Source organism: Denticeps clupeoides, chromosome 1 (assembly GCF_900700375.1).
Source record: "Denticeps clupeoides chromosome 1, fDenClu1.1, whole genome shotgun sequence".
NCBI lineage: Eukaryota > Metazoa > Chordata > Actinopteri > Clupeiformes > Denticipitidae > Denticeps > Denticeps clupeoides.
Window position 1 is genome coordinate 17,195,161 of NC_041707.1, and position 27,831 is coordinate 17,222,991.

The 27,831-nt window shown below is 40.4% G+C and overlaps 2 protein-coding genes across 12 annotated transcripts in view; one reads left to right on the forward strand and one right to left on the reverse strand.

The window, feature by feature from the left end:
* Positions 1 to 7,598, reverse strand: part of mctp1a (multiple C2 domains, transmembrane 1a) — a 126,111-nt gene extending 118,513 nt beyond the window's left edge. For 2 of the 3 annotated variants that reach the window (XM_028953351.1, XM_028953831.1), the window contains exon 1: positions 6,985 to 7,597. In XM_028953351.1, coding sequence (XP_028809184.1) covers positions 6,985 to 7,479 — 495 coding nt within the window. In that variant the 5' untranslated portion in view covers positions 7,480 to 7,597. Of the gene's footprint in view, positions 1 to 6,984 lie in introns of all 3 variants that reach the window. The other variant, XM_029002631.1, reaches the window with a different exon arrangement.
* Positions 6,704 to 24,956, forward strand: fam81b (family with sequence similarity 81 member B). 9 transcript variants are annotated; one of them, XM_028958114.1, is made up of 9 exons: positions 6,704 to 6,795; positions 10,819 to 10,901; positions 11,489 to 11,711; positions 13,403 to 13,521; positions 15,072 to 15,201; positions 17,693 to 17,799; positions 21,639 to 21,774; positions 22,539 to 22,734; positions 23,562 to 24,956. In XM_028958114.1, exons 2-9 carry the CDS (start codon positions 10,855 to 10,857, stop codon positions 23,693 to 23,695), a joined length of 1,092 nt encoding a protein of 363 aa, XP_028813947.1. In that variant the 5' UTR covers positions 6,704 to 6,795; positions 10,819 to 10,854; the 3' UTR covers positions 23,696 to 24,956. The 9 variants fall into 9 exon arrangements, with proteins under 9 accessions (XP_028813947.1, XP_028813087.1, XP_028816319.1 ...); XM_028957254.1 differs by having other exon boundaries at positions 6,706 to 6,795; positions 10,816 to 10,901; XM_028960486.1 differs by having other exon boundaries at positions 6,706 to 6,795; positions 10,816 to 10,901; positions 11,516 to 11,711.
* Positions 24,957 to 27,831: the final 2,875 nt, after the last annotated feature.

Consider the following 27,831-nt stretch of genomic DNA (forward strand, 5'->3'; position numbering starts at 1 on the left):
TCTCACAAGGTTATCGCATTACACACTTATTCTTTTGCATATGTTACCTTTCCATTGGTCACAGCCTGCATGATCTCCTTTTTTATATGAAATGTAATGTGTAAATCAAATGTCCTTGTCCATAATTTCATTTATTGCCTTTCCATAGATTTACATAAAAGATTTCTTCATTAAGCCAGTTTAGGGATCATGATTAGGGCCGTGTTGCAAGGAACAAGACGGCAGCAGACAGGTGAACTGGCTACAGGATGTCCTGCTCTGTTGTCCTGCCAAGGGGGCGCTCCTCTGAATCATGGAGAGGTGCCGCTGACTAGGCATCCATGATTAGGGCCCTGTTAAAAAAAACAAGATGGCAGCAGACACTGCTGCATTGCTGTGGACCTTTCTCTTTAGCTCCTGTCAATCAACCCTTTTTTTCTGCCCTTGCTCCATTTTTGGATGTTTCAAATAAATCCTTTCCCTGAAAACCTCCTTTCCCCCATGAACCCGACATGTGACAATCAAATCTTGAAAAGCTCAATATCTAATTTTCCAATGCCACTGCCGACAGCTAGCTGTGAAATAAGTCCCTAAACCAGATTAATTAGGTTTCCCTAAAATGAATAGGGTTGTTCCCATCAGTGCACATTCGATGAGACATCCAACCCATCGTAACTCTTGACCAAAATCAATACGGTGCCTTTTTAGGTAATTATATTCCAACGGATCGGCCATAAAAAAAACGAAATGGATGAATTATGCCTGGTACAGCTGCAACGTTCTGATGAATGGCACAGTGTCTACAACATATTTCTTTCATGTGGAAAGAACTTTGTTACGTAACACAAGGCCGCTGACAAATTGCCACTGCACATGGGCCGTTTGTCAACATATCAGTTATAATCAGTTTTCCGCGCCTTAAATATTGAAGTGCACCACACCATGGAGCCCTTTACCCCTCTCGCTCTCTTATGGTTGAAGGGTTGCAGAGACTCAATTCCATATAACACACTCGCTGGACCTATTATACAGCCTTTTATACTTGTAATTTTATGCAGCCTCAAATGCTTCCGTCTGATTAGCAAATGAAAGCGGAAACATGAAACCCGTTTGTTTTGTAAATGTTTGCTGACCATCTGTGCTGCTTTTTTTCATATCCTCCACAAAAAAATACCCGTCTCAGCTCAGGTTTAATTACAGGGAACCACTGGGGGTTGGAAATGCGTGTAATGTTTCAGAAAAAAAAAACATCACATCAAACAAAACTTGTAAAGTGGAGTGTTGCTCTGGTCAATAGTTTTATAAAAGTTGTATTATGCTTTATTGATCCTGGTTCGGCATGCCCATCATGACGTACAATTTGTTTCTCTTTGCAGGAAAGATTTGTTGGCTAAATGTCACAGCCCTTCACTCAGCACCATTTAATTTCATATTAATTCACTGGTTCATGTCTGTGGGTTTTTTTCCATGATTTGTCTCTGCTCTGAATTAAATGAAGCTCTAACTAGTCTACAGATCTATATTCAACTTGATTTAGGTTAATAAAGTGAAGAAAGGGACGTCACAAAAAAAAAAAAACAGTTTTAAAGCAAAACTGTAGAGAAAATTGTTGTATGAAAAAAATAGAGCTTTGCTTAATACAAGGATTGGCAAACGGTGAGTGAAACTGGTGCTTTTATGCGGTGGGGTGGTGAGGTGGTGCAAGTGCATTGCATCAGTCGTGGGAGTGGCTGCAAACTGTAAATGTGAACATGGATGGGAAAAACCACTAACCTAATCAAATCTTTTATTATTTGTAGAGCTTGTATAATTGTTATAATATGGTTTATGGTTTTCCAAATTAGTTCTTTTGCAACAAAGAAAAGACTTTTTGCAGACCCCCTATTTCTGAGAAAACACGTCTCTTGTTTTACTTCCCACCACCTGTGCCAGCCAGTAAACTTATTTCAACAGATCATTATCACCAAAAATCCCCTTAGAAAAATGAAGCTGAGATTCTTCTAGTGCAATTACACACAGATCAGATCTGCTCCATGCCCCCTGAGGAAGGACATGCTTTTAATGCGCGAATAGACCAAGACCACGAAGTGACAAACTGTAAAACGGTGTCTGTGAGTGTTCCAAGCCTGATTTCCATAGAGCGTCACAACGCCATGCTGACCCATGCAAGCCATGACACCACAAAAGACAGCCAGAGGATAGGGACTGGAGGATCAAAATGACAGGCTGACAGACAGGAACAGAGAGCACTCTCTGCGTTCCCCTCGCACTTCCAGCTCTTTGAGGCACAGCTAACATTTCCGCATCAACGAATTATGACCATTAGTTCACATTAAATTATGAGCAAATTACAATGTTCTAATAAGGCTCCAGTGGTGTTGTTCAGAGAGAACGTAACCCAGACAGATTTGGACATTTCACATTTCAAGAAAGAAACTGATAGTACTTATGGCACTGACATCCATCTACACATTCTCATTATCTAGTTCAGTGAAACAGGGTGTTAAAGAGAAGTGGACTGAGGCATTATGTCATAGAAAGATCACAGAAACTGCATGATTCTACATTATTCAGCAGTCACTTGTCAAAGCAAGGCCCACAACTTGTAAAGAGCCCAGGGACCCAGTTATGGATAGGGTCTTGTGGTGGACTGGTCATCTGTCGGAATCACCAAGATGATGCTCAAGAGGCAGCTGCACTAAAACGAGTCTAAGTGCAATATATTGATTATATATGGACTTCCGATACTTTGAGGAGCTTTTCTGCACCAACCACAGCTATTGTCAGGATAGTGACATTAGTGATGCTACTCGGGAAGACAGTAAAAAGTGAACCAACATCAATAAGGCAACAACATTTAACATCAAATACTATGGCCTTTCATTTTGAACTGGCGATAAGTGCAGTACTATGCTAAGCTTGTTCACTAGTGTAAGGTCAAACTTGTCTGCAATTTTTGCATAAATAAACCGCTAAAACAAATAAACACAGTCTTTAATAAATATTAAAATATTAGCGCATGTGACATATAGGTGGATTGTGTTCTGGGTGACTGTCACGTTACAAGGATGGCATGAACCATCAGTGTATGACAAGAACAGAACTAAATATAAACTGCAAAAATTTAATGAGATTCAGGGCCAAAACAAAAAAAAATGATTTGACGGATCTCGACTGAAAACACAGATGAGTGTCATGGTTCAAGATTCAAGAACCTGATACCTACCAAGTGGTCACCTTTGACATTACTCTAGAGAACAAGCCTCAATATGTGCTGGTTCTAAAATAGTGCCCTATATCTCTGGTGGCATTTTCCAGAGCCCTTACTGTCCGTATTATGACTCTTCTCCAGTCTCCAGACTTACTTTCTATCTTTGTAGGAGTAACGTGGGAGATTAGGAACATTCATTTTGTATCGTAATAAGCAACCTGGGTAGCAGAAGCTGCCAAGTTAATTACTCAGCAAGTCAACGAGCATCTTCCCACAATAGCTGGTTGTATCTTTCCTGAGTTAAAATAAATAACTGCAGGGAGTGTTTAGTGGGAGAAGACTAGGTTGAACGGCAAAGTCTTCATTACTCCTCCACCCACATTAACAAACTGACAATGAAGAAATTACTTCCCTTTATTATGTTTTCCTCATTTGGCACAATTATGCTTGTTTTTCATGTCCTCCCATATTTGATGTAGGATCTTGTCTTTGCATACATGCAGTTTAGCATGTGCTGCAAAATATGTTGTCTGGTTGACTAGCCATGTCCCCTTTTGTTTTTGTTCTTTATTAAAGCTTTATGTTCTCTAGCACAATCGCCTCAATCGTCTCATAGTACAACATTTCACAAGTATTATGATTAATGACTTGATTTTTAATTACATGTATTTCCATCAGTTATTTGATTATTTTGTACAACATGAAGCTTTATTAAGAAACAATGTCAACATGTAGGTGCTAATAAGGAACTTCTGCTCATGTTTCTTTTTTTACCTAAAGACTGACATAGTTTTCTTCATGGTTTGGGGACAGTACCTTGATCATTAGTTCACAATACATTATGAGCAAATTACAATGTTTTAATAAGGCTCCAGTGGTGTTGTTCAGAGAGAACGTAACCCAGACAGCATTTGGACATTTCACATTTCAAGAAAGAAACTGATACTACTTATGGCACTTACATCCTTCTACACATTCTCAGATTGACATGGTTTTCTCCATGGTTTGGGGACAGTAACTTAGTGGTACCTTGGTGGATTGGTTTTACACATATACATTTATGTATTCAGACAGGTGAAAAAAAATCTCAGTGTCCACGCATTTGCTTGTTAAATGGAGTAATGCAATTTTCCTGGCAAATTTAAACATGCTAAATGCTCAGTCATTATTTAATGCAATAAAATTTACTACAGCAGAACCAGGTGAATCAACTAACAATTCTACTACCTTGGCGTTAGCATCAGACAAATAAAATAAATAAAATAAAAATGTTTTATGGTATTAAATCCCGACCCCAAACAAGAAATAATGTGCAGCATACGAGTACAACAGACGGAAAGTTTTCAGTGTTATCCCTGCTTCAAATCAGCAAGGATTCCCTCTCCAAATGCACACTGAGAACTCCCCGCCACAGCAGATGAATATTTAAAAAGGGCCAACATCAAAGAAGCAGGGGATTTAATTATGGATTGAACTAAAGAGCTGACTTTTGACTCGTACTGCACTGTACAATGTTCTCATATGAGGTATCAACAAAAAAAATTATTTCATAGACCGAAGGAAACTGTTGGCCTCTCCTGTTGGCAAAAGTCCCATAACTGCCTAAACAGTCGGCCCTTTCTGAATGCTCATTAATGTCACACTGGATAATTACATTTAAAAAATAAATGAAACACATGGATCCCCTTACAATAAAACAGAGAGCTGGCCCTCTCAGCATTGCCCTCTCAGCATTGCAACACCAGAACAACAGTGTATTAAAGAATCTACAAGAACACAGTGATAGTGATCAGCTCAAAAATCTCAAGACTTTTCACATCATGTTGTGCATTTATCTAATCACTTTTACAATTACCTTCAAAAATCTGATACACCAAACGGGCTCTGGTGCTAAGCAGCCATTATGCTTTATAAGCTCCTTTTATCATTTTTGACAGAATGTGCTAAAAACAATCTAGGCCATCTACAGTATGTGTGGGTGTGTAAGGCACACGATAAAATCAGGTATCAAAAGAAATAAATCATCTCTCCATCCCGTTCAACATCAGCCATAAAAGAGCTGACTCCAAAAAAAAAGGCTTTTTAATTAGACTACTGATTTCTCATGCCATTTGGCAACATATTACCTGAGTTAAGGCCACAGTGTTAAAGGATGTATGACAATGAACCCACTGTGCCAGCTGGATGTTAGCACATTCGGAAGAACACTGCAAAGCTGGATTAGCCTTTATAGGCATTATGGGCCAAACATCCATAACTGGCATAACAGGGCGCCCAGTCAATCACAGGGTTCTCTCAATCACTAGGGTCATTTTAGCATAAGCTGCAGAATCCAACATGCAGAGAGAGCCCGCAGTCAGTTTTTCGCACTGGCCAAAATTCAAATCAAAGTGTCAAGCTATTAGAAAGATCGCAAAGACTCCAACTAGCGTTAATATTTGCATTAAGTAAGTGCCATGTTCCTAGCCACCTGTCTGTGCTCCATTTCTGTGTTTTGTGTTTGCCTGGTATTGTGGTCTGACTTGTTCTCACCTGTAATAATACATTTATCCATGCCATGTGCCACCCTTGACCTGTCCACGTCGGTCCAACCTTGGGTTGTGTGTGTGTGCTTTGTTTTACTAGTCTTGGTGTATGTATCAAAACCTGTGGTTTGAGGTGAGCATATTTGTTGTCCTGTCTCCTGTCTTACAAGTATGTAACTTAATTGTGAATTTTGAATCTGTGAATCTTATTTCTGAACAACCAGCGAAGGTTCTCTGTACAAACACAATAAATTAAAAGCCTAAAAGTAATAATCCTTTACAAGCAAAACTTTGATCTATAAACTTTGTATAATTACTTTAGAACAAAAGCAGTAAACATAAATAAGGCAACATCATGCATAATTTATTTTTAATGCTATTTCAATCTAATGTTTTTAGCCTGCTTATCCTCACAATCGTCTTGTTGAGACACTAATGTGGCAAAATAGAAAGAATTCAGTGTAAACAAAAACAGTTTCTGTCATGACTGTCTGTTAATGATACCCTAGTAGAAGGTCAGTGCACCCTACAGGATGAAAAGCTCAAATACAAGACAAGGTCCAAGCAAGAGGGTGATTGTCTCTGATGTAGGCCATTACAGGTTTGGGTCTGTTCTTCTGGACAGTGTAGGCCTGGTCCGAATCCTGGATCATATTCTACTAGGCCTTTTGCGTGGTTGTGACGTCATGACATGACCCAGGCGCTGCTGCGCCAAACAGTTCTGCTGCTATTAGTACTGTGTTGCCAAGTCCTCTCATTATAAGCGCATTTTTTGCTGTAAGTTTACTAATGTAAATACTACCATTCGCCCCATTTATAGCAAAATGAAGTGGTCAAACGTTACAGCCGAGTCTCAGACACGCTCCTCGTTAAGGCTCATCCGAGAGCCAAGAGCTCCATGTCCCTATCGGGTTTGTTTTCACAGGCAAGGCTGCTCCCCACTCCGGCGTGACCTGGCAACTTGGCGGGGGACAGTTTAGTCAGGGGACATCGTTTAGTAAGGAGGACATCTATTTCGCCGTGGGCGCTCATGTCACGACTCAAATGTAGGACGTCCCCGTGCTTCCACGCCGGCGAAACGTGAGTTGTTTCAAACCGGAACAACACACGCGGAAGCGGGACCGAAGTTGCGTCGCACGCCGCTGGTACTACCAGTTGTACCGCCGCGCTGGGTCGGTTTAGCGGTTCATCTCCGACCCGCGTCCTTGCCCGGAGCCGGGCGGCTCTAAAAGGCGCTCGGAACCGTGACCGTAAAGCGCGCGCGCTTACCGAATCGCTGGCGTTTTTACGCAGCTCGTCCTCGCTGCTGACGTCGGAGTCGACCACTAGTTTCTCGAAGCACGCCGAGCCCAAGGACGAGCTCTTCTGGTGGGACATCACCAGGTGACACACGGTCAGCTTGGGGCTCCCGTGTCCGGCCAGCTCCGGCTTGCCGGCGGACCGGCCGTCCGCGGCCACCAGCGGGGACACCGGCCGCGCTCTCCCGCCGCCCGCGTCCGGCGTGACGGAGAGGGGCGACGGGTCGCCCTCGAACGGCGGCGGCGGCGGCGTGGAGCAGAGGTTGGGCTGGGACGAGGAGAAGACGCGGTCCAAAACCTGTTTCTTTTTGCGCTTGAACATCCACAAGCCCGATTCCTTCTTCGCGTCGTCGCCGCGCCGCTCCGAGCCCAGTTTCGGACTCAGGAAAGGTTTGGGGAAATTTCTCCACGTCCGTCTCTGTGAGGACGAGGCGTCCGCGTCTCCATCCTTGCGTTTCTCCTCCATAGTCCCCGTGCAGCAGCCCGCCAGTCTGCGGTGTAGCGGCCGTCACACACACACACACACACACACACACACACACACACACACACACTGCGATCGCTGTTCAGCGCGGAGGGGACAGCTGATCTGCACCGCACACCACCCCACACCGCCGCCCAAATCGCAATTGGAGCGTCTCTCGTGGGGTCGGAGTCCGAGGAAACAGAGTGGAACGTTTTCCCATTAACCGGCTCCGGAATATAAGCCCCAGCGCAAAAAATAAAAGTACTTTTGTCGATTTTCCTGTTACAAAACCGAATGCAGAATGCAGAACAGTTTTCATTATTCTTTTGTTTTCATGCCATCATGTGGGACAATCTTGCCATTCGAATGGTTATCATATGATTTGAGACTTTTGGGGGGAAATTATTTAGCTGAATTGACTCATTTTAAATTCAATTAACAAAACATCCTTTTCACCTAAAATGATAATACTACTGGTAGTTGTTTCAGTAGCAGCATTTGTATTTAGTTAAAAATACCAAAAATATATTTTCCTCTTAATTGGTTCCTGGTTTTAAATAAAAGTACTTTGTTGTTAATTGTGCAAGATTTTCCTGTTACATCAGCCACCACACAATCACAATACTTATTACATGTTATATTCCACATCAGATTAAAACTGCACCAAAACATAGCCTGCACACAAGAGTTAGCTTTAGAATCATAAATAATAATAAACGTACATTCCATAAATAAATAGTACTGTGTAATCTACACAAACCACTGAGTGAAACAGCATGTGTGTGTGTGTGTGTGTGTGTGTTCTGAACGTCCCGGCTTTACAGAACTACACAGGTGTCAAATATAAACAGCTGTACCCACAATTCCTGTAAGCCATCTGTAGAGTTTTAACCTCCATGATCTGCTGAAATTGTAAATGTGTAAATGTCAGATGTGATATGCAAATACAGAAATGGTTTAAAATGAGATGAAAATATTACTACATGTGTGCAATGTCCGATTATGGTTGCATGACTTCTATCACTCAGCTATGAACCCCAAAGTCACGGGTTCAAACCCCACTTACTACTCTGATAAATGCTGTAAATGTAAAACGCAAATCTAGAATTGGAGAAATTCCAAAGTTTGAACCATGTAAAGCTTTCCCCTGGTGAGTGAAAATTACCAGGCATAAACTGCCAGAGCCACTCCGCTGTCGTTCCATCTGTCAAACTCAGAAAAAGGGATGCAAGGATCTGACAGAGCGCACGGACAGAGAGTGCAGGAGGCTGGCAGGGTTGGGGCACCTTTCCTCAGCAAAAAACCCCTGTCAGTAGGCAGTAATGAATATTATAATATATGACACATATAAATTTGGCAAGATGTCATAACATTTGGACTGTTCTTATTAAGAATCTATGGGCATTTGATCATGTTCAGCGTTGACAAGAGGATTAAAAAAAGTATTAATAGTCACTGAATATTCCATAGGTGAAAGGTCAAAGCAATGAATTCTGCTCTAGCACTAAGCATATGGTGCATTTCACTATGATAGTTTGAGGTCTCATCCTGCATACATACGTAATTACATATGTAATTATGTGTCACAATAACAGCCACACTCTTATTTTGCATTACTATTTGGTTTTAAAATTGAAAAACACATTCCTTTGAAAATACGACATTATAACAATCAGATAATCTCTTTATTTGTAACTAAGCCATTCATTATGGACAGATGGTTAACACTCTGTTTGACTTGGTAACCATGGGTCACTGGGCTGTGTGTGCCCTATTTCACTGCATCATACCTCATAAACACGCATAAACCCAGTGGTCTTCACTAATGCTTAATGCACTATTTCTTTACATTAAGGGAAACATCTTGTACTATTTCATTTCTGAGCAGCAAAAGTGAACATGCAACAAAAAAAACTTTACCAACGTGAAAGTCTTGCTGTAAAATCTGTGCTGCTGTTTTGCTTTCAGAAATAAAGGCAGATGGATAATCATCCATCCAAGCCAACCTTAAATCCTCAATCTGTACAAGCTATTCCTCTGGCTAAATAGAAACAATAGAACTGTAACCTGGACATGTAGACAAGAGGTTGTCCCGTTGGTTTAATCCCAGGTTATTGCCCATGTACAACCATTTCTGTCACTCCAGTGACAGTACAAAAGGGAATGTTATCATTTTGCTCCAAAGTCAGTCCTTTAGAATTTCAACCTAATGTGCAGAGTGAGCTCAAGTAATTTTGAGTAAATTCGTGTCATGGTCATGGTACTCCGGCTCCACGTTCCGGTCCGGAGATTCCTGTTGTCCCAATTTCCTGCTTGTCTGCACCTGGTCTTCCGTAAATATGGCCTCATGTTGTCTAGTCCGTGTCAGGTCAATTTATTTTGGATGTCTTGTACTCTATCCTGTATGATGTGCTTTTGTGTAAATAGCCTGTTTTCGTGAAGTCGTGCAAGTGTGTCCATTTCTTCTGCCCTGTCCTACATGCTACTGCAGTGACACTTTGGTTTCTAAGAATCATCTGAGAGAAGCTTGGAACAAATGTACAAAGTGTCTTTCCATGCACTTCTGCTTGGGCTAAAATTTAATGATGTTTGCATTGACACCGGACGATCATTTTCAGGTGTTAGAGGCTATTTAAATATGATTTGGTGAGCCTACACTCTCTGAAAAGAAGTGGTGAACTCCATCGTGTGTATCTCACAAAGATGCCTCCTTCAAATAAAGAATAGAATCACAAAGAATTGAATATGTTCAAATTGTGTTAAATGTAAAAAAAAAAAAGGATTGTAGGATTTCTGTAAAATGCTGGGCTTCACAACATAACATGATCAGTACCACATATAGGTAAACGTCAGTGTCTTTTTATCCGGTTGCCAAGTTTACTGGGAAACACAACATGCATTTACTGCAGTATCTAAGTGACCACACATTACAAACAAGCCAATCGTTGGATCTGTACAATAGACTCAGGGGTTGTGGTCACAAGATAAAATGTAAGTAGGAAATAACTTATTTTTTATCTGAAGCCATTTTTTTCACATAAAGGGGCTTTCTGAAATAAGACTTGTAGAATGTCATAAGGTACCTTTTCAGCTAAATTAATAATAGTACTGGTCATTGTTTCAGTAGCATCATTTGTATTTTGTTAAAATATATTAATTACTGAATTTCTTATTTTAAGGTGGAATAAGTTTGGGGAGATAACAGTGAGCTATAAAAATTGTACAAAACTAAAATAATATCATTAATTCTAAATAATTTAAATATCTGTTGATTTTGTTACTTTCCAGGTTTAGTTTGAGTAATGTGTTAATTAACTGTTGCATAACTTTTCCCAGAAGCTGACATACACCAAACCATACACCATCAGAGGAAAAATGTCACAAGAAACCACAATCCAGAGTTTCGGTCCCATTCCTGACAAGTAAGATCAATCTTTATTTATGAAAAACCTTCAGCTTTTATGAGACATTTATGAGATCACACTGAAAAGCCCAACTATGTCACATTTCTTTTCTCTAAAACATAAAAAAATTGGCATCTCAGGCCCCTTTCTCTGAATTGTTTGCTGTTTGTTAAGTTACTTAAACCAAATCAGGATAGCACAGTCCCATGTGGCAGGTAATCAATGGAAGATCTCATTTGCAGCCATCCTTGGGGCGTGGTTATAAACAAACAGATCTTCTACAGGTCTTCTAGTTTTCAGGCTTATGTGCATCTGCTTCATTTTCAGTTTTGTTGATTGTCAGATTGTCAGACTCAACAAAATTACGCAACGAAATGTGTCCCCGGCATTTATTCCATCACTATGGCATGAAAGGCACCCAGGGAGCTGTATGTAGGGGGTGTGTCCCTACTGCTGAGAGTCCAGAGTGATGACCAAAGGGCCCAGTCTGTAGGGTAAAGATCACTGGAACAAAGACAAAGAAAATCTAAACTGACACCCGGTCTAACATTTAGTGATAACAGTGGGCCCTGACTGGCTTATCTCAACATCATTGCATGATCCAGAGTTCCCACGGCTGTCTGCCATCACAGGCCAGCCCATTTGAGTGGTCAAGATCGGATGCTGGCGATGTTGCTGGAACAAGCACTGCACATCAAGGAGGACATGACAACCAGCCTCCAGGCCACCCAGGGTTCTGTGGTGATGGAGGCCACCTCTCGCAGGCTGCTGGAAAACCATGTACACACCATCACTCACATTGTCAAGCAGCTCAGCAGGGACATTCAGGTATTGGAGCTTTTCTGGAGGGAGCGACATCACAGCACAGCTTGACAAAATCACAAGAAGCTAGAATGAGATGGAATGACACCATTTTAGTCAGTTTGGTACTAAAATAGATGAGTATCCCGATTTCAATTTTCCAGCAATACACTACACTGCTGATTGTTCAAAGGATGAGCAAGAGGAGGGAAGAAAATCAAATTACCAGAATTAGCCAATTACATTTGTTGAATATAAGTTTATTCACAAATGTTGGGATGTATCCATGTCTAATGTCTTAATTTCTTAACAATTCCATTGAAACTAAGAAAGGGTTTTGGGAAAATTAACTGGCTTCCCTCACTGGCATTAGAGACATTGTGTGAACAATCTATTGCATCAGGAGGTGGATGGCCTGAGCACAGCAGAGTGGCATCTGCCTCTGCTCTGGTGGGACCTGTATATAGTGTTTCATTACCCAAATTAACCAACATCATTTAAGTTTCAAAAAAAGGCTAGTTACTTCAAACATCAAGGTTTTTTTGGCTCTATTTTACACCGTTTATTGATGTTTATATTATTTATTGCTGTTATAGTTTACTGCACCTCACTGGGTTTGGAACTGCAGTGATGAGTTGAACACCTTCAGGCTGAGGGTGTCGAAATGTAAGATGTAAGGCATCAGTAGCTGTCTAACTGGGCCAATTTGATTACTCTGAGATGGTGGAGAGAATCACAGTGATTCTGCTTTGCAATAGACATTCTTCAAGTGTAAGCAAAACATTTTTTACAGTCATCCAGTTAACCCAGTCAAACCTATTTGGAATCAATGCCAAAAGACCCATTTAGGCCACTTTGGAAATAATATTGTCCATTATGTAAGCCAGGGAAATGAAGGATAAATCACAAAAAAATTGCTCAAATCCTTGTGGTGCAATAAGTCAGTGGTATGTAAATGAATTAAATAGTCAAATTACAGCATAGTGTTTTTAATCACATTGCAGTGAATGTTGTATATCTTCTGTTTGATCATAGGCACAATCTGTCGAGCTGATATCACAAAACTCAACAAATATGTCTCTGTGATTACGTGGTCACTTCCTATGTGAATGGGATGCTAATTATTGTCATTATGGAATGAAACATTGAACCTCACTAGGAGACTCATATGGCAAATGGTTTTAACATTTAATAGCTAGAATGGATATGTACTTCAGTCTACTTCTAGTCAAAATGAACATTTCAGATATCCACAACAAAATTCTACCCATCCACAGTTGCTCTTTGAGATATACACACATCATTCTTTCCCATTCACATCTATTGGGCTTTCCGTTTCAGATATCCAGAAGGAGTATTCTACAAATCTCCAGTAATATTCTTAATATTGTCTGTGAAGATTCTCAGGTGAATATGTCTGAAAGTTGAGTCATGGCAACTGGACTTCTTTCTTTAAGGTAGAGACGTTTCATTCTGCATCTGATTGGCAAAGTTCTGTGGATGCAGAATGAGACGTCTCTACCTAAAAGAAAGAAGTCCAGTTGCCATGACTCAACTTTCAAACAAAATATATTCTTAATATTGTTAGATGCACATGTTAGATATCTACTTTCCCAGTTCTTACTATTCACAATATTAATTTAGGATATACAATAAAAAAAATCCAATATACAAATCTACATTTCTCCTTGTAAGAATGTTTTTTCCCTCTCTCTCAGGCGTTGGAGGCCCAGATTTCTCAAAGAGATAGACTTGCATCTGGAACCTCTCTTGCAGTTCAAAGCCTGGACCAGAAAAACCAGGCGGGAATTGGAGACCTCCGGGGAAGGGTTGCCAGGTAGTTTTATTATCCCAATGTCGTCATGTACAGTTCAGTCTCTTCACATTGTACACATCGCTTTCTTTTTAGAAACCATTGTCAAAGCAACAGAAATGTTTTGTTTGTCCGTGCCCCTGCTGCTGCTCTACTGTTTGAATGTTTCACAGCATGTTCGTGCTTTTTTAATTTTCTTTTTGATAGTTTGGACCATTGCCCAGATCTTTTGATAATCCAGTACAATTCAGTTACAATGCAGTTTCAGTGCATCTGATGTCTGTTTAAAGTTGAATTAGTCACTTTATCATGAACTTTATACAAGCAGTAATGAATGTAATAACATTCATTTAACAAAGGGCATCCAACTCAACAAAACCTACCAAAAAATTACAAAGTGGGACGATGAACCATAAAAGTTGTCAGTGGTTTGATCATGTCTTATACCACCAATTTTCTTTTACATTTTATCCACCTTTTTAGAATTTTTTTTGTTGACTCTTGATTTGGATTACTGCTCATGTGTTTGGATTGCTCTTCATCTTCTTTGTAATACTTTGCTAATCTCATGCAATTTCTGGACTGTTCATTGACTAAGGGGCTTTAGATAGGATTGTCTCTTCAGTAGAAATGGGTCTTTTTCCTGACCCCGGAAAGACATCTCTTCAGTACTTTGATACTTTACAGCAAGGGGAAAGTGATTTGCCAAATGTGATTTTTGTATATTTGTCAGTAATGTTATAGTAAGCCAAATATAATGTCCAATGTAAAATTGCAAACTGGTGTTCATTGCTTAAATAATATAGGTTTTAAGGATCCACTGATGATCTGACCTGTATATATGATCAGATTAAAAATAAAAGTGTAGATTAGCTGTGTGTGGGTGGTGGGCAAGACAGATGGTGTTAACAAAGGATCGGGAGACACTCTGTGTGCTTTTCTCTTTTTACAGGCGGCATATAAAGAGCTGTTCGTTAATTATGGACTTGCCAGGGTGGGCTCATGTGTTATGTAACTGGAGGGCCTCAGATGGGTCTTATCTTTTACCAACAGACATATACTGGAATCCACAAATCACTGTTTTCCCTTGTGTCCAACTCCTTATTAAAACAATACATCATATGCACTGAGCAATTACTCATTAAACAGTACATTGACAAGCCTATCACACAGGATCATAGTTAACCCAATGGAGTCAATTATGTGCAGTTGAGTTAAAAACTGACAATGGATAATGCTGTTTATGAAAAAGAAACAGTACTTCAAAATGTTCTGCTGGTTTCCAGTGCATTATTCTAATGATTTATAGTGAATCAATAATAATTAAAATGTAAATTTTTTATTTATGAATTGAAAGATGAGTTGCACTAAGTTCAGCTCATACTAATTAGTAAACATTATTTCTGGGCTGTTATATGTGGAAATTTAATGGCAAAATTACATGGAAATGTGCCTGGAACTTATTTTGCCTCCATTCAGCATCCATACCTATGTGGTTCTCCAGGGATATGCAAACACTGTGTCAGCTGCAGGTGGTTATGCAAAGCACAGCTCTCTCTTCTGTGGTACTGCAGGTGTGATGCCAGCATCACCAGCCTTGCCGGAGAGTTGGGTGTGGTCAGAATGGAGGTCCAGAAGCTTCAAAAGGAAGTTCAGGAGATTCGCTCTATCCTGGAGCTTCGCCTGAAAGATACTGACTTTAAGGTGAGAACATCTTTTACAAGCAAATCTTGACACCATCTTTAGAGAATGTTCCCATGAGTACAATAACAAACATCATTTATTTCATATATACTGTATACCGAAAATAAATTATATATACACACACACACACACACACACAGTCTCAATGGGCTTTGACCGTACAGGCACATGCAGTCTCTTATAAAGTGGCCAGTACAAATAAAATCCATAAAGAGCTCTGAATTAGAATCACAATTAGCCGGCCAAATATGCAACACACACAAGGAGTTTGATTCTGGCCAATGGTGTCGCTCAAGCAACACAATATTGTAAACAATGTAATAAAATAAAGCAATATGAAACAATGCAAAACGAATGCAAGAAACTACTCTATACTAATTCAATATATAGAAAGACAGGACGACACAATATGAATACAACAAACATAATGTGTCTACAGTACAGAATAGGGTTGTATTAGCCTAGTGGGTAATACACTTGCCTTTAAACCAGAAGAACACAAAGTCAGACATTCAAAACCCACTTACTACCATGTGCCCCTGAGCAAGAGTTGCTCCAGGTGAAAAGTCCCTGTATCTACTGATTGTCAGTCGTTCTGGATGAAGGTGTCTGATAAATGCTGTAAATTTAAATGTAATGAATAAGTAACAGTAGACATTATACATGTTGTGTAAGGTGTAATAACAGTCAGAGAAAACTAATGTAGCAGTGGTAATATGGTCAGATCATTAAATTGATGGCTTGGGGGAAGAACATACTCCTTTGTGTGCTGGTTCCAGATTGGAAGCAGCTTTTAGTTTCTAGGTCTGAACAATACATCTGGGCTGAAGCTGAATACTACTTTGTGAATATTTTGATAATGACGTAGAAATACTGTGTATTTTATTATATGCTTGTCACTGTTAATGAACTGCAACAACCAGAAGCTTTGGGTTAGAAAATGAGGGAAATACACAAGCAAATCAGAAATACATGAGAAAGAAGTATGGACAAATGTAAATCTGAAATTGAATTATATTCCGCATGCATTATAGCCTTCACCCCATACCTCATCTGGTCACAGGACCAGGTAGAAGTGAGAAATTGTTCATCCCAAGAGATTTTGCTCTTCACACCAGGTGCACACTTTTCATTTTCACCTCCCTCACCTCACTACCAGCATGACTCCCTACTGGAGGACCAGCTGCAAATCACTCACATTGGACCACATTACCGCACAGTGCTGGGGGCATGAAGGTAATTGAAAGAGAAGGGATTCAGTTTAGGGCATGTTAGTGCCAATGCCTCCAAGGAGCACTCACTCTGTGAAAGCTGTTGTAAGAACGAGGGAAAAACAAGCCAGGTTCTGATTAAGGGGAGCACAGCTAAAGTAGGGGAACATGCTGAGACACAGGTAAGTCTACAACCCTTTACCCAAGCCATAGCCTCAATGATTCATAAAGGTGACCAACAGTGTGAGATTTCAGTGACCACCTAATTTGTAATGTGTAAATTACTAAATGGTGATAGTTGGCTAGTGGCGTATGAACCAGATAATTATAAAGTAACATGATCAAACTACGGAAGTCCATAGAGGACATGAAATTTCACCTTTTTTTGCTTTGTTATCACCAGATCACAATGTAATTTTCCTGTTTTCTTGAGAAAACAAAAGTTGTTCTCGAGAGCACAACTTAATTTTCTCTCTATTTCTCACAAGACGTTTCTGATGTTACCAAACGCAGCAGGTGCTCTGGCAATTTGAACTACACAGATTTTAGCCCATAATTAAAGATATAATTAATGCATTCATCCATGATGCAGTACCTAACAATGGATAGCTGAAACCTACCAAATCAGATCAAACTAGTTAAAATATTCCAATAACAACTTTTCTGGAGCAAGACACTTGCATTGATCTGTGGATGCTTAAATTAGACCATTTTTAGCCACTATTGTTGGTCACTGGTAGTCACCAACCAAAATGCGAGTTCTGAGGCTTTGCAGAGTTTGATCAGGATGTGTGAGCCGGGTCAAAGACTTTTGCCAATTGCAACTAGATATCTAGCATAGTAAGTTTTTGGTCAAAATGATCTTTAATCCATCAGAGCGTGGCTACAGGATGAAGGAAAGAGGTGTCGAATCCATTTCTTGACAATTACTTCTCGTAATGCTTGTTTGGGTTGTTTGGAAGTTTGCAAGAGGCTTCTATTTCACGTCTCATGTATGTTTTCATGACAGAATGTTGCTTTGGAGACTTAACAGACCAGGTGGTGGTGAAAGATAGTATATAGTGTGTGATGCCCCCATTACTGATAAGTTGTCATGGGACAGAGTTCCCAAGTATGAAGGCATAAACAAAAACAGAAGAAAAATCAAAGAATAATCAAAATGGGATCAAGATCCTAAAACATAACACAGTAATCACAAGATCACAGTAATCACACTAATCACAGTGGGACTTTGAGAGTGTGCACATAAACTCCATTGTGAAATTGCTTCTGTTTCCCAGCTTTCCCAGGCTGTGATGAAGATGGAGAACACCCAGGCTACACAGGTTCTCTCTCATAGCTGTACCACCACTGACCTGAGCAAAGACATACAACACTTGGATGTGAAGTAGGTGCTCTTTTGATTTTAAAATTTCCACCAGTTGTTTATGCCATGACATAATACAAAAGGCTTTTCCTTGTATCCTTGTGAGAACAAACATGCAGAGCAGAAAACAGTAGGTGTGTTTTCTGATGCCTGGTTTTGAGGCAGGAGGTACTGCACACACAGGGTAACACACAGAGCTGAGTGGCAGAGTTCTCATATACAGGAAGTGACCTGGAGCCTCCAGACTGTTGGGGAATTGCTAACAGATGGTTTAATCACTATATTACAAACCCATCATTCATTCATGTGTTCAGTGTGTGAACAACTTTTCACAAGTTTTATGTTATTTTCATAAAGGCAATCATTAAAGCAATCTTACAATGACTGCCTAAAATGTACCACCCACCATAGTCAATGAGTATTGATATTTTGATATGTTAAACATAGTTAAAATAAGTCAAATGTCATGATCTGGTCCGAAAGGGGTTACTCCGGTCCGGGATCTGGAACGGCGTTTTACGTTTGTCATGTGTAATGATCCCTAATCGTTTTCACCTGTGTCAAAGGTATAAAGCTGCCCTATTCATTTCTGTTCGCGGTCAGCTCTTTGATGTTATGTTCCATGTTCACCAGTGTCATTGGATGTCTCCCCTGTCCTGTACTTCACAATTAAACCCCGGTTTCGTGACGTCATGCGATTGCATCCTTCCTTCCTCGTCTTCTCGTCACCTCTTCATCCTCCTCTCCGTGCACCTGCCTCGTCATGCCAGCATGGTTGTGACATCAAAATGTTGTGACAAATCATACATTTAAAACCATACTGGCATACTGCTGATTGTTTGACACAGCTTCATTTGTTTTTTTTAATTATCTTAAGGAGTTTCCAATAACTGTAGTGAGTCTGTTAAATACATTCAATCATCTGAGGTGCATTAATGAATGGTTTTCATGGACACAGGTTTAGTATAACTAGAAACCAAAATTCCAAGAGAAATTTTGATGGGCCTGTCCGGGTGTTGGTCGAAGCAGCAGACATGGCCTCCAGAGCTAGTGTCAGCTGTAAGAGCAGGCGGAATAACTAAATTAACCGATCGAACAGGTGACTTTAGGAGATTTTTGGAGCATGTTCAAAAATGTGCATACTAGCATGCTAATGTAAAAATGCTAAAAGAGCGTGGCCACATCACATTCAATTTGGTGACGTTTACCACTTAAAAGGGGCCCCATTTAAAAAATGCTACCAATGCTAAAATTAGCATTCAATGCATTCCAATGGGGAAATGACCCTGTTTGAGTGTTAATAGCTCGGCCACGCCCACTCCAATCACTTATAAAAGTAATAACACACCTCACAGCTTGCCCGGTGTGCATGCTTCGGTATGACCCGCATTAAGTGCCAAAAAAGTGACTGAAATAATAAATAAAGAAATTTTTAAAAAATTCACCCATTGACACTTTTTTGTTTTTCCAAAATTGTGCGTGATCTGTAAAATGGACAGAGACAGAGACGTTGGTCTTGGCGAGATCTATGAGATGACATAAGACATGTCTTTGTATGTATGCTTTTTTCCTAATTTTAGGGTGGTTGTAGCCTAGTGGGTGACACACTCGCCTATGAACTAAAAGACCCAGGTTCAAATCCCAATTACTACCACTGTGTCCCTGAGCAAGACACTTAACCCTAAGTTGCTCCAGGGTGACTGTCCCTGTAACTACTGATTGTAAGTCCCTCTGGAAAAGACCGTCTGATAAATGGTGTAAATGTAAATGAGAACCCGGTTTTTCCACGTTTTCGAAACCCCCGTTGGCGGCATCGACTCGTCCCTTATGTCAAATCATAGGGTTACACAATAGCAAATGGTCTGTCATACTGAAAGGCCCAAACAAAATCAAACGAATACTTCTGGCATTTCAATGGCTGATATATGGGTCAAATATTAAATGATCCATGTATCAGCCGATCTTTTCAATTACACCAATAATCATCCATGGAGTCAGTAGGTTTCTTGATATTTCGATTTGTTGTTGAAAGAGGTCTGTTGCCTTCTCAATAGCATTGGGGGGAAGCAGAACCCAAATGATCGATGTGCCCAGCCATTCATGGCTGTCCAGCCACTTGTCACGAAAGGAGGATTGTGTGCACTGTGCGCTGCATTCAGCTGTGTCTTACAATGGCAAATCCAATTTTAAAAAATCCATGGTTTTACAACCTTGTTTTACAACCATGGTGTTTGTTCTGTGATCACACAGAAACTCATAGAAACACTCTATGTGGGTGATAGTAGTCTAGTGGGTCACACACGTTTCGTCATAATTCTACACAAAACACCCCATAATGTCAATGTGAAAAAAGGTTATTTGAGGTTTTGGCAAATTTATTAAAGAAAAAAAAACACTCAGACATAACATGCTTTGTCAATGCTCCTTTGGCAGCAATTACAACCAACCTCAAGTCTTTTTGAATATGATGCCACAAGCTTGGCTCACCTATCCTGGCTGGGTTTCGCCCATTCCTCTTTGCAGCACCTCTCAAGCTGGGTTGGATGGGAAGCATTGGTGCACAGACATTTTAAGATCTCTCCAGAGATGTCCAGTTGGATTCAAGTCTGGGCTCAGGCTGGGCCACTCAAGGACATTCGCAGAGTTGTCCTGAAGACAATCCTTTCATATCTGGACTGAGTGCTTAGGGTTGTTGTCCTGCTGAAAGATGAATCATCTTTCAAAAGTGCTCTGAAGCAGGATTTCATCCAGGATGTCTCTGTACATTGCTGCAGTCATCTTTCCTTCTATCCTGACGCCCTGTTCCTGCAACTGACAAACATCCCCACAGCATGATGCTGCCACCACCATGCTTCATTATAGGGATGGTATTGGCCTGGTGATGAGCGGTGCCTGGTTTCCTCCAAAAGTGACATATGGCATTCATACCAAAGACCAGAGTCTGTCAGGTGGCTTTTGGTCTGATTGGTGGATTCTGCAGAGATGGTTGTCCAGACATTTCTCCTCTGTCCACCGATGGTCACTAACAGAGTGACCATCAGGTTCTTGGTCACCTCCCTGATAAAGGCCCTTCTCCCCCAGTCGCTCAGTTTAAGTGGCCAGCCAGCTCTAGGTAGAACTGGTGGTATTGAAGTTCTTCCACTTACAGATGATGGAGGCCACTGTGCTCATTGGGACATTCAAAGTATCAGAATTCTTTCTGTAACCTTCCCCAGATTTGTGACTTAAAATAATCCTGAGGTCTACACACAATCCCTTTGACTTCATGCTTGGTTTATGCTCTGACATGAACTGTCAACTGTGGGACATTATATAGAAGGTGTGTGCCTTTCCAAATCATGTCCAATCAACTGTTTTTCCACTGCTGGACTCCAATCAAGCTGCAGAAACATCTCAAGGATGATCAAGGGGAACTAAAATGAAAAAATATATAAATAAACTTTTTCATGTAGTCATTATGGAGTGTTGAGTGTATAATTCTGAGGTATTTTTTTATCTATTTTGGAATAAGACTGTAACACAATGGTGAAAAAGTGATGGGCTGTGAATACTTTCTGCTTGCACTGTATGACCAGAAGACCACAATGTCACAGGTTCAAGCCCCACTTACTACTGTTGTGCCTCTGAGCAAGACCCTGAGTTGCTCCAGGAGGGCTGTAACTACTGAGTTTAAGTGGTCTGGATGAGGACATCTGCTAAATGCTGTAAATGTAAAATGTAAATGTAAATCACTTGAGAAGTCCTAAATCTAAGAAGCATTCAAGTTTATAATCCTTGAAGTTTGAAAATATACACTGAAGGATGTGAGATTGTCATTTATGTTTTATTAATTATGACATAATTTTTGTGTGTTTATATAGAACTGGTGGTAGGGTGCGGGAACTGCAGGGAGAGATTGGTCGGCTGAGGAGGTGGACGGAGGAGAGGATACAAAATTCTGAATGTACACATTTGCAGAGCCGTGAGCAGACACAGATGCTGCTGCACAAACAGATGGTAAAGGTTGCAAATTCAGCAACCCTCAGTAGCAAAGAGCTAAGTACTATCTAGAAACTCTACTCTTGTTCCAGACATAGTCTTACAGAATTAAATACAGACTGAGACTATACTGTATGTGTGCAGAGTTTGGAAAGATAGAAGGTATATTTGGCCATTAAATCAGTGCCATGTTGGGAGCTGCAGGCAATGGGCAGCCTGCTCATTATTGTAAATCAACAGACTACAGCAGGCCAGCATTCCAGGCTGTGAAGAATTGCTCATTGTGAGACAGCTGCCCCGCTCTCTCACAATGCACCAAGATGAGGGTGCCATACCAGAGTGGTGAGCTCTATATGTTGTAAACTTCCATTAACCAGGAATCAGTGATTTACTGTGGAGAGTTAACGAGAGTTAATGTGATACTGTGTTTACTTGTGTATTTAACACAAAATCTGGCAGTGTGGATTATTTTTAGCCTCTTTAATGTTCTTTAAAAAATGCTCTTATAATGAAAGCTCAACTAAGCAAGAGCGCATAGGGATGATTGCTAGCTGTCATGCACCCTACATCTGATTTCTAATGCATCTGATTAATCCCACTTCTGTCAGAACGTGTGCTAGCAGCATCCGTTTCCTCCATTTCTGCTCGGCTTCTTTACATTCTCTATCCTTAGAATATCAATTGTACACAAGGGCATCAGCAGAAATCACAAAGTCCTGGGAAATTGTGCCCATTCAGCTTTCTCTCTTTCCGTCCGTCTTCCTGTCTTTCATTCCCTTTAGGGTGAGATGGAGGTGAAGATTAGGGAGAAACTCTCTCTGTTCTCTGCCCGTGTGGAGGAAGTACAAGTTCAGCTGCAGAGAGTCCTTGCCACCAATCGAAACAAACATTCTGAGAGCAAGCTCAGCACCCGCCTTGCCACCGTGGAGTCCAGTCTGCGGCAGGAGCTGAACCGGGTCATAAAGGAGTACCAGGCCGGTCAGTGAGAACCGGACATATACCGACATTCTCTCTTATGCACCTACAGATCACAGCAGAGAAGCAATTTCAATGCAGAGATCAGAGGCAGAGCTGTTTCTGTGGAACATGAAAAAGTTTCTGTTGTCCCTGGCCAAGGAGAGGAGCTTATTATATCATGGAGGATGAGCTGGGCTTATTAGGAAATATGTGTGATAATTACTAAATATTGTAAAATTGTACTATGTAACAGTGATGGGCAAATGTCTCAGCTTATTGTCCATGAATCCTCATGACTGCCAAAATTCTTTTTAATCATGATGAACAATTCTTCAACAGGTCTTAAAAAAACAGTTTGTGATTCATTCCTGCAAATCAATTCCAAAGTGAAATGACAAGTATTCCAAATAGAGGTCAATGTAGATAAAAAGATAGCTGTAGCTAAACATTATTAAGTCAACGTAGAATGAGGTCTGTTAAACTGTTAATGATATTAAAGGGAAATATGAAGAAGAACACATTTGCAGCTAACAGCAGCACTATGACTTTGAACCTCAACTGGCGACTGTGAATTATTGTAACGTCCTTGTATGCTCTCAGTCTTGCATGAAAGGATGATTATTACAACCTGCACCACATTTTAATTAAAGGTGTTATGCTGCTCACTTTTTAATGAAGTCAAAATTCCCCATGGGGTTGTCTCTAGAAAATCTAATCTAATCTGACCAAATGTTACATGGAGAGGTCACTACTCATATGGAAGGAAATATACTCAATGCAAAGTGAGTAAAGAACATTTTCTAGAATTCCAGCCCAGCATGGAATGCAATCTTCTGCCTCTGTTCCAGGGTTCCAGGTTGTTCATGATGCCATCGAGTCTTTGAAGCAGATCGGTGATGCTCAGGCCACAATGGACAGAGAGAGGCTGCAGAGGGACCTCAGACAAATTCACAAAAAGATGGTCGCACTGGAAGATGCATGAGGGAACATGGGCACAGGAAAAAATGAGCTCTAATCAACGTGCAGCCAGTTACCGAGGATATAAAAAGTGGGCTGAAATTATAGGTGTTAGTGTGAAAGCGCTACAGGAACAGTAAGTTTCTGTTTAATGGTTCATCTGGATCGTGTTCACTGAGGTCAATCAGATGCGTTTTAACTTTAACAGGTATGACCCTGTCTCATACCTGCCTAAAGATGCCTCAGTAGTTCCAGTTTACTTTATACTTTTTCTTTGTTTTAGTATATGAATTATGCTGTTATGTAGAATACTTAATCCTTTAGTTTCCTTAACCTCCACATATTTTTCACAATTTTCCTTTGTTGTGTAAAGTCTGGTTCCGTTTTTCCTATTGTCTTTTTTTGGATTCCCAATTTATCTCCATTTTTGTTTGCCATTACAATTGCCAGTGTACTTTGAAATCACAGGTCACCCCAAACCCTTTTAAAATGTCACTAATCAGGAATTTATTAGGTTATAATAGGGGCACAATTTTTACCTGTTTCACCAGTGATCTTCCACACTATTATGAAGCTGGAGAGTGTTGTATAGAAATGTGTGACTCCAGGCTTTCTCTCCTCTGCCTATTCTGAGGTTGTTCTGTGGGCCAACCCTATAAATCCAATTAAGACAAATGCAGTTATTTAGCCCTGAAAGCCATTCTGTTCTGCTCTTCCTGAGCCATTCTGTATGTGGAACATTTTGGAACCGCAGCTCAGAATGGTTTCAGAGATTTTATGTTGAGCACTTAAATTCTGAAGGGGGCTTTTTTGCCTTTAGAAATATTAATCACCTTACCCTCAACTGCCTCAATGACAAACACATCTGCTAAACTCTCTATAGTGACAAATGATAAGGTTTGAAAGTTGTACATTTACACAAGTTGTACATTTGCACACTCCCCTTCATTCATCTACATATCTTGCACACTGACTGCAACAATCTCATTACAGTTTATACTAAATAATTCTGCAGCTGCCAGAAGTATTAATCCCAAAAACAACAACAACAGAAATCAGAACTTTAGAGACTCTGTATGGTATTTCTGTCATTTTGATGACCTGGATCAAACCCATTGAAAGATAATTGTTCTTACAATACAGGCCAAACTACCATCAGAATAATTGAAAGCATTTCACAAGAGTAATGTCATGAATAGCAAATGCTGTCTTGCTAATTGTAAATAATTGTAAAAGAAATTGATGCTGGGACTCCAAATTTTTATTAAAATTGAGTGTATCAAGTAGTCTTTTGTCTTTTTATTCACTTTAACAAAAAGATTAGTGGTATCACAGATTAGTGGGGCAGTGGGGCAGTGGTGGCCTAGCGGTTAAGAAGGTTGCCGGTTCAAATCCCGATCCGCTGAGGTGCCACTGAGCAAAGCACAGTCCCCACACACTGCTCCCCGGGCGCCTGTCATGGCTGCCCACTGCTCACTCAGGGTGATGGGTTAAATGAAGAGGATAAATTTCACTGTGTGCACCATGTGCTGTGCTGCTGTGTATCACATGTGACAATCACTTCACTTTCTTTCTACTTTCACCCACAACTGACATTGTCAATTTTTGTTGTACGGGGCTATCTAAATTTTGGGGTTAATAAATATTAGACTAATGAAAATGGTGTTTCTTCTCATACATTATTAGTAATATCAAAGGGAACTTTTACTTATTTCACTTAAATTCAGAGCAAATAGGAAAAGCACTCTTGTAAATAACAATATGCCTAACTTAGTAGTGTATTGCTGATTATACAGATGTGTTCACATTTTTCTTAAGTTCATTTAGAGTATTAGATTAATATTTTTATAACTAATTAAATTAATAAAAATATAAATGATTTCAAATAAGAACATCCCTCTAGTGCTACACTGATGTTTCTCCATTATACAATGACCCCCTCTACAGACCAACTGAAAAACAGCAGTGCAGTGGATTTGCCTTAAATTTGCCTTTAGTTACTGTATTGCTGTTATGATCTGAATACCCAGTTGGATCAGCAAATGCTCTATGGCCTTCAGAACTTATATAAAATGTCAATGCATTTAATAAATACAGATGCAGCCATCATACATAGTCCCCACTGGACAAGCCTGAATAATCATTGCTATGATCTGGGGTTGCTTCAGTTGCTCAGTCCTGGCTTCAGCAAAATTGTGTGGCATTAAAATTTCTCAACTGAAATTATGGTTGCATAATTTTATTGAAACAATGCAACATCTAATGTAGGCTGTCATTAAAGCTAAATGCACTCAACCAAACAACATTTATGATGGTGTACTGTAAATGAATTTATTGTTTTTTCAATGTGGATTTATGTCTTCCACCTCCCTCCTATGTGGGGAAAGGGTGTCACATTCTGTTTTCAGAACGTGACAAGATTGTGGAGAGGAGGAGGCCCACTGGTACACACACACACACACACACACAGCTAAACAAAACAGTGCTTTTATTTACAGTGAGTTAATGTGTATAATACTACAACAGACTCAGCACAGCTAACCAACATAAGAACAGCCTAAATGAGGAGATAATTCAAACACGTTCCCGGAGGACCTCCCGAACACTAGCTGAAGTCCCTTTATATAGGTGGTGGTGACCATTAGTCAGACAGTAGGTGGAGCTGGTGGGACTCAACTCCTTCCACAAAGTCCACTTAAAGACACAGCCAGCCACACAGAAATATGTGGGAGCATACATTTAGGTTCTCAACAAAGGGTTGCTTATTCCTCTCTCTTCCTGGAAGTGTTAGATTTGATGTAAATAATACTAGCAATGGAATTAAATCATACATATGCAATTAAAGCTAACTTTAGAGCTCTTTCATCCAACTCAGAATGACCAAGTAACCTGATTCACACAGTAACTACTGCCATCAAATAAGTACAGAAAGACAATGCCTTACTTGGTTTTTCAGACCTACATTTACATTTAGATTTACATTTACATTTAAGGCATTTGGCAGATGCCCTTACCCAGAGCGACTTACAACGTGCTTGCAAGTTACCATTGATGATGTGATCAGTTCTGGTTCACTAGGACCCCAACTATAAATACAACCTTTTTATTCACTCTGTTGTAGTTTCTATACATAAATCAGACAATAAGAACATTACAAGTTAATCTAAATATTCTCTAAAGAGGAAGGTCTTGAGCTGTCGTTTGAAAATACTCAGTGACTGAGCTGTTCTGACCTCAAGGGGAAGTTCATTCCACTACCGAGGGACCAAGATGGAGAAGAGTCTAGATGAATGTTTTCCTTTTACCTTTAGCGATAGAGGGACCAGGCGAGCAGTACTGGAGGCTCGAAGGATACGAGGTGCAGTGCGAGGTGTAATAAGGGCTGTGAGGTAGGATGGTGTTACTCCATGTTTGGCTTTGTAGGCCAGCATCAGTATTTTGAACCTGATGCGTGCAGCTACTGGGAGCCAGTGGAGGGAGCGTAGCAGAGGGGTGGTGTGGGAGAATTTGGGATGGTTGAAGATTAGTCGTGCTGCTGCATTTTGTATTAGTTGTAGAGGTCGGATGGTACATAGTGGTAGGCCAGCTAGAAGGGAGTTGCAGTAGTCCAGTCGTGAGATTACTAAGGACTGAACCAGTAGTTGGGTGGCCTGGGTTGACAGATAAGGGCGGATTCGTCTGATATTGTAGAGAAGGAACCTACATGAGCGGGAAAGATTGCTGATGTGAGTGGAGAAGGGGAGTTGGTTGCCTATTGTTACGCCAAGGTTGCGGGCTGTTGCAGAAGGAGAGAGCTGCGGGTTGTCTAGGTAAATAGCAAGATCCTGATGTGGTGAAGAATCTGCTGGAATGAATATTAGTTCAGTTTTGGTGGGATTGAGTTGGAGGTGATGGGCTGCCATCCAAGACAAGATGTCGGTTAGACATGCAGAGATTTTGGAAGCAGCATGTAGATCAGAGGGAGGAAAGGAGAAGAGGAGTTGTGTGTCATCGGCATAGCAGTGGTAGGATAATCCATGTGAGGAAATGACCTCACCAAGTGATCTCGTGTAGAGGGAGAAAAGGAGAAGACCTAGCATCAAGCCTTGAGGGACACCAGTGGAGAGTCTACGTGAGGTAGAGGTGGATCCTTTCCAAGTCACTTGGTAAGATCGCTCATCA

What these genes read in the sequence shown, in the direction of transcription:
- fam81b (XM_028958114.1), top strand. Translation starts at nt 10,855, where the DNA reads ATGTCACAAGAAACCACAATCCAGAGTTTCGGTCCCATTCCTGACAA. An exon ending in CTCCGGGGAAGGGTTGCCAG is followed by an intron (nt 13,522 to 15,071) that starts GTAGTTTTATTA and finishes GTGGTACTGCAG; the next exon opens with GTGTGATGCCAGCATCACCA. An exon ending in TGAAAGATACTGACTTTAAG is followed by an intron (nt 15,202 to 17,692) that starts GTGAGAACATCT and finishes TCTGTTTCCCAG; the next exon opens with CTTTCCCAGGCTGTGATGAA.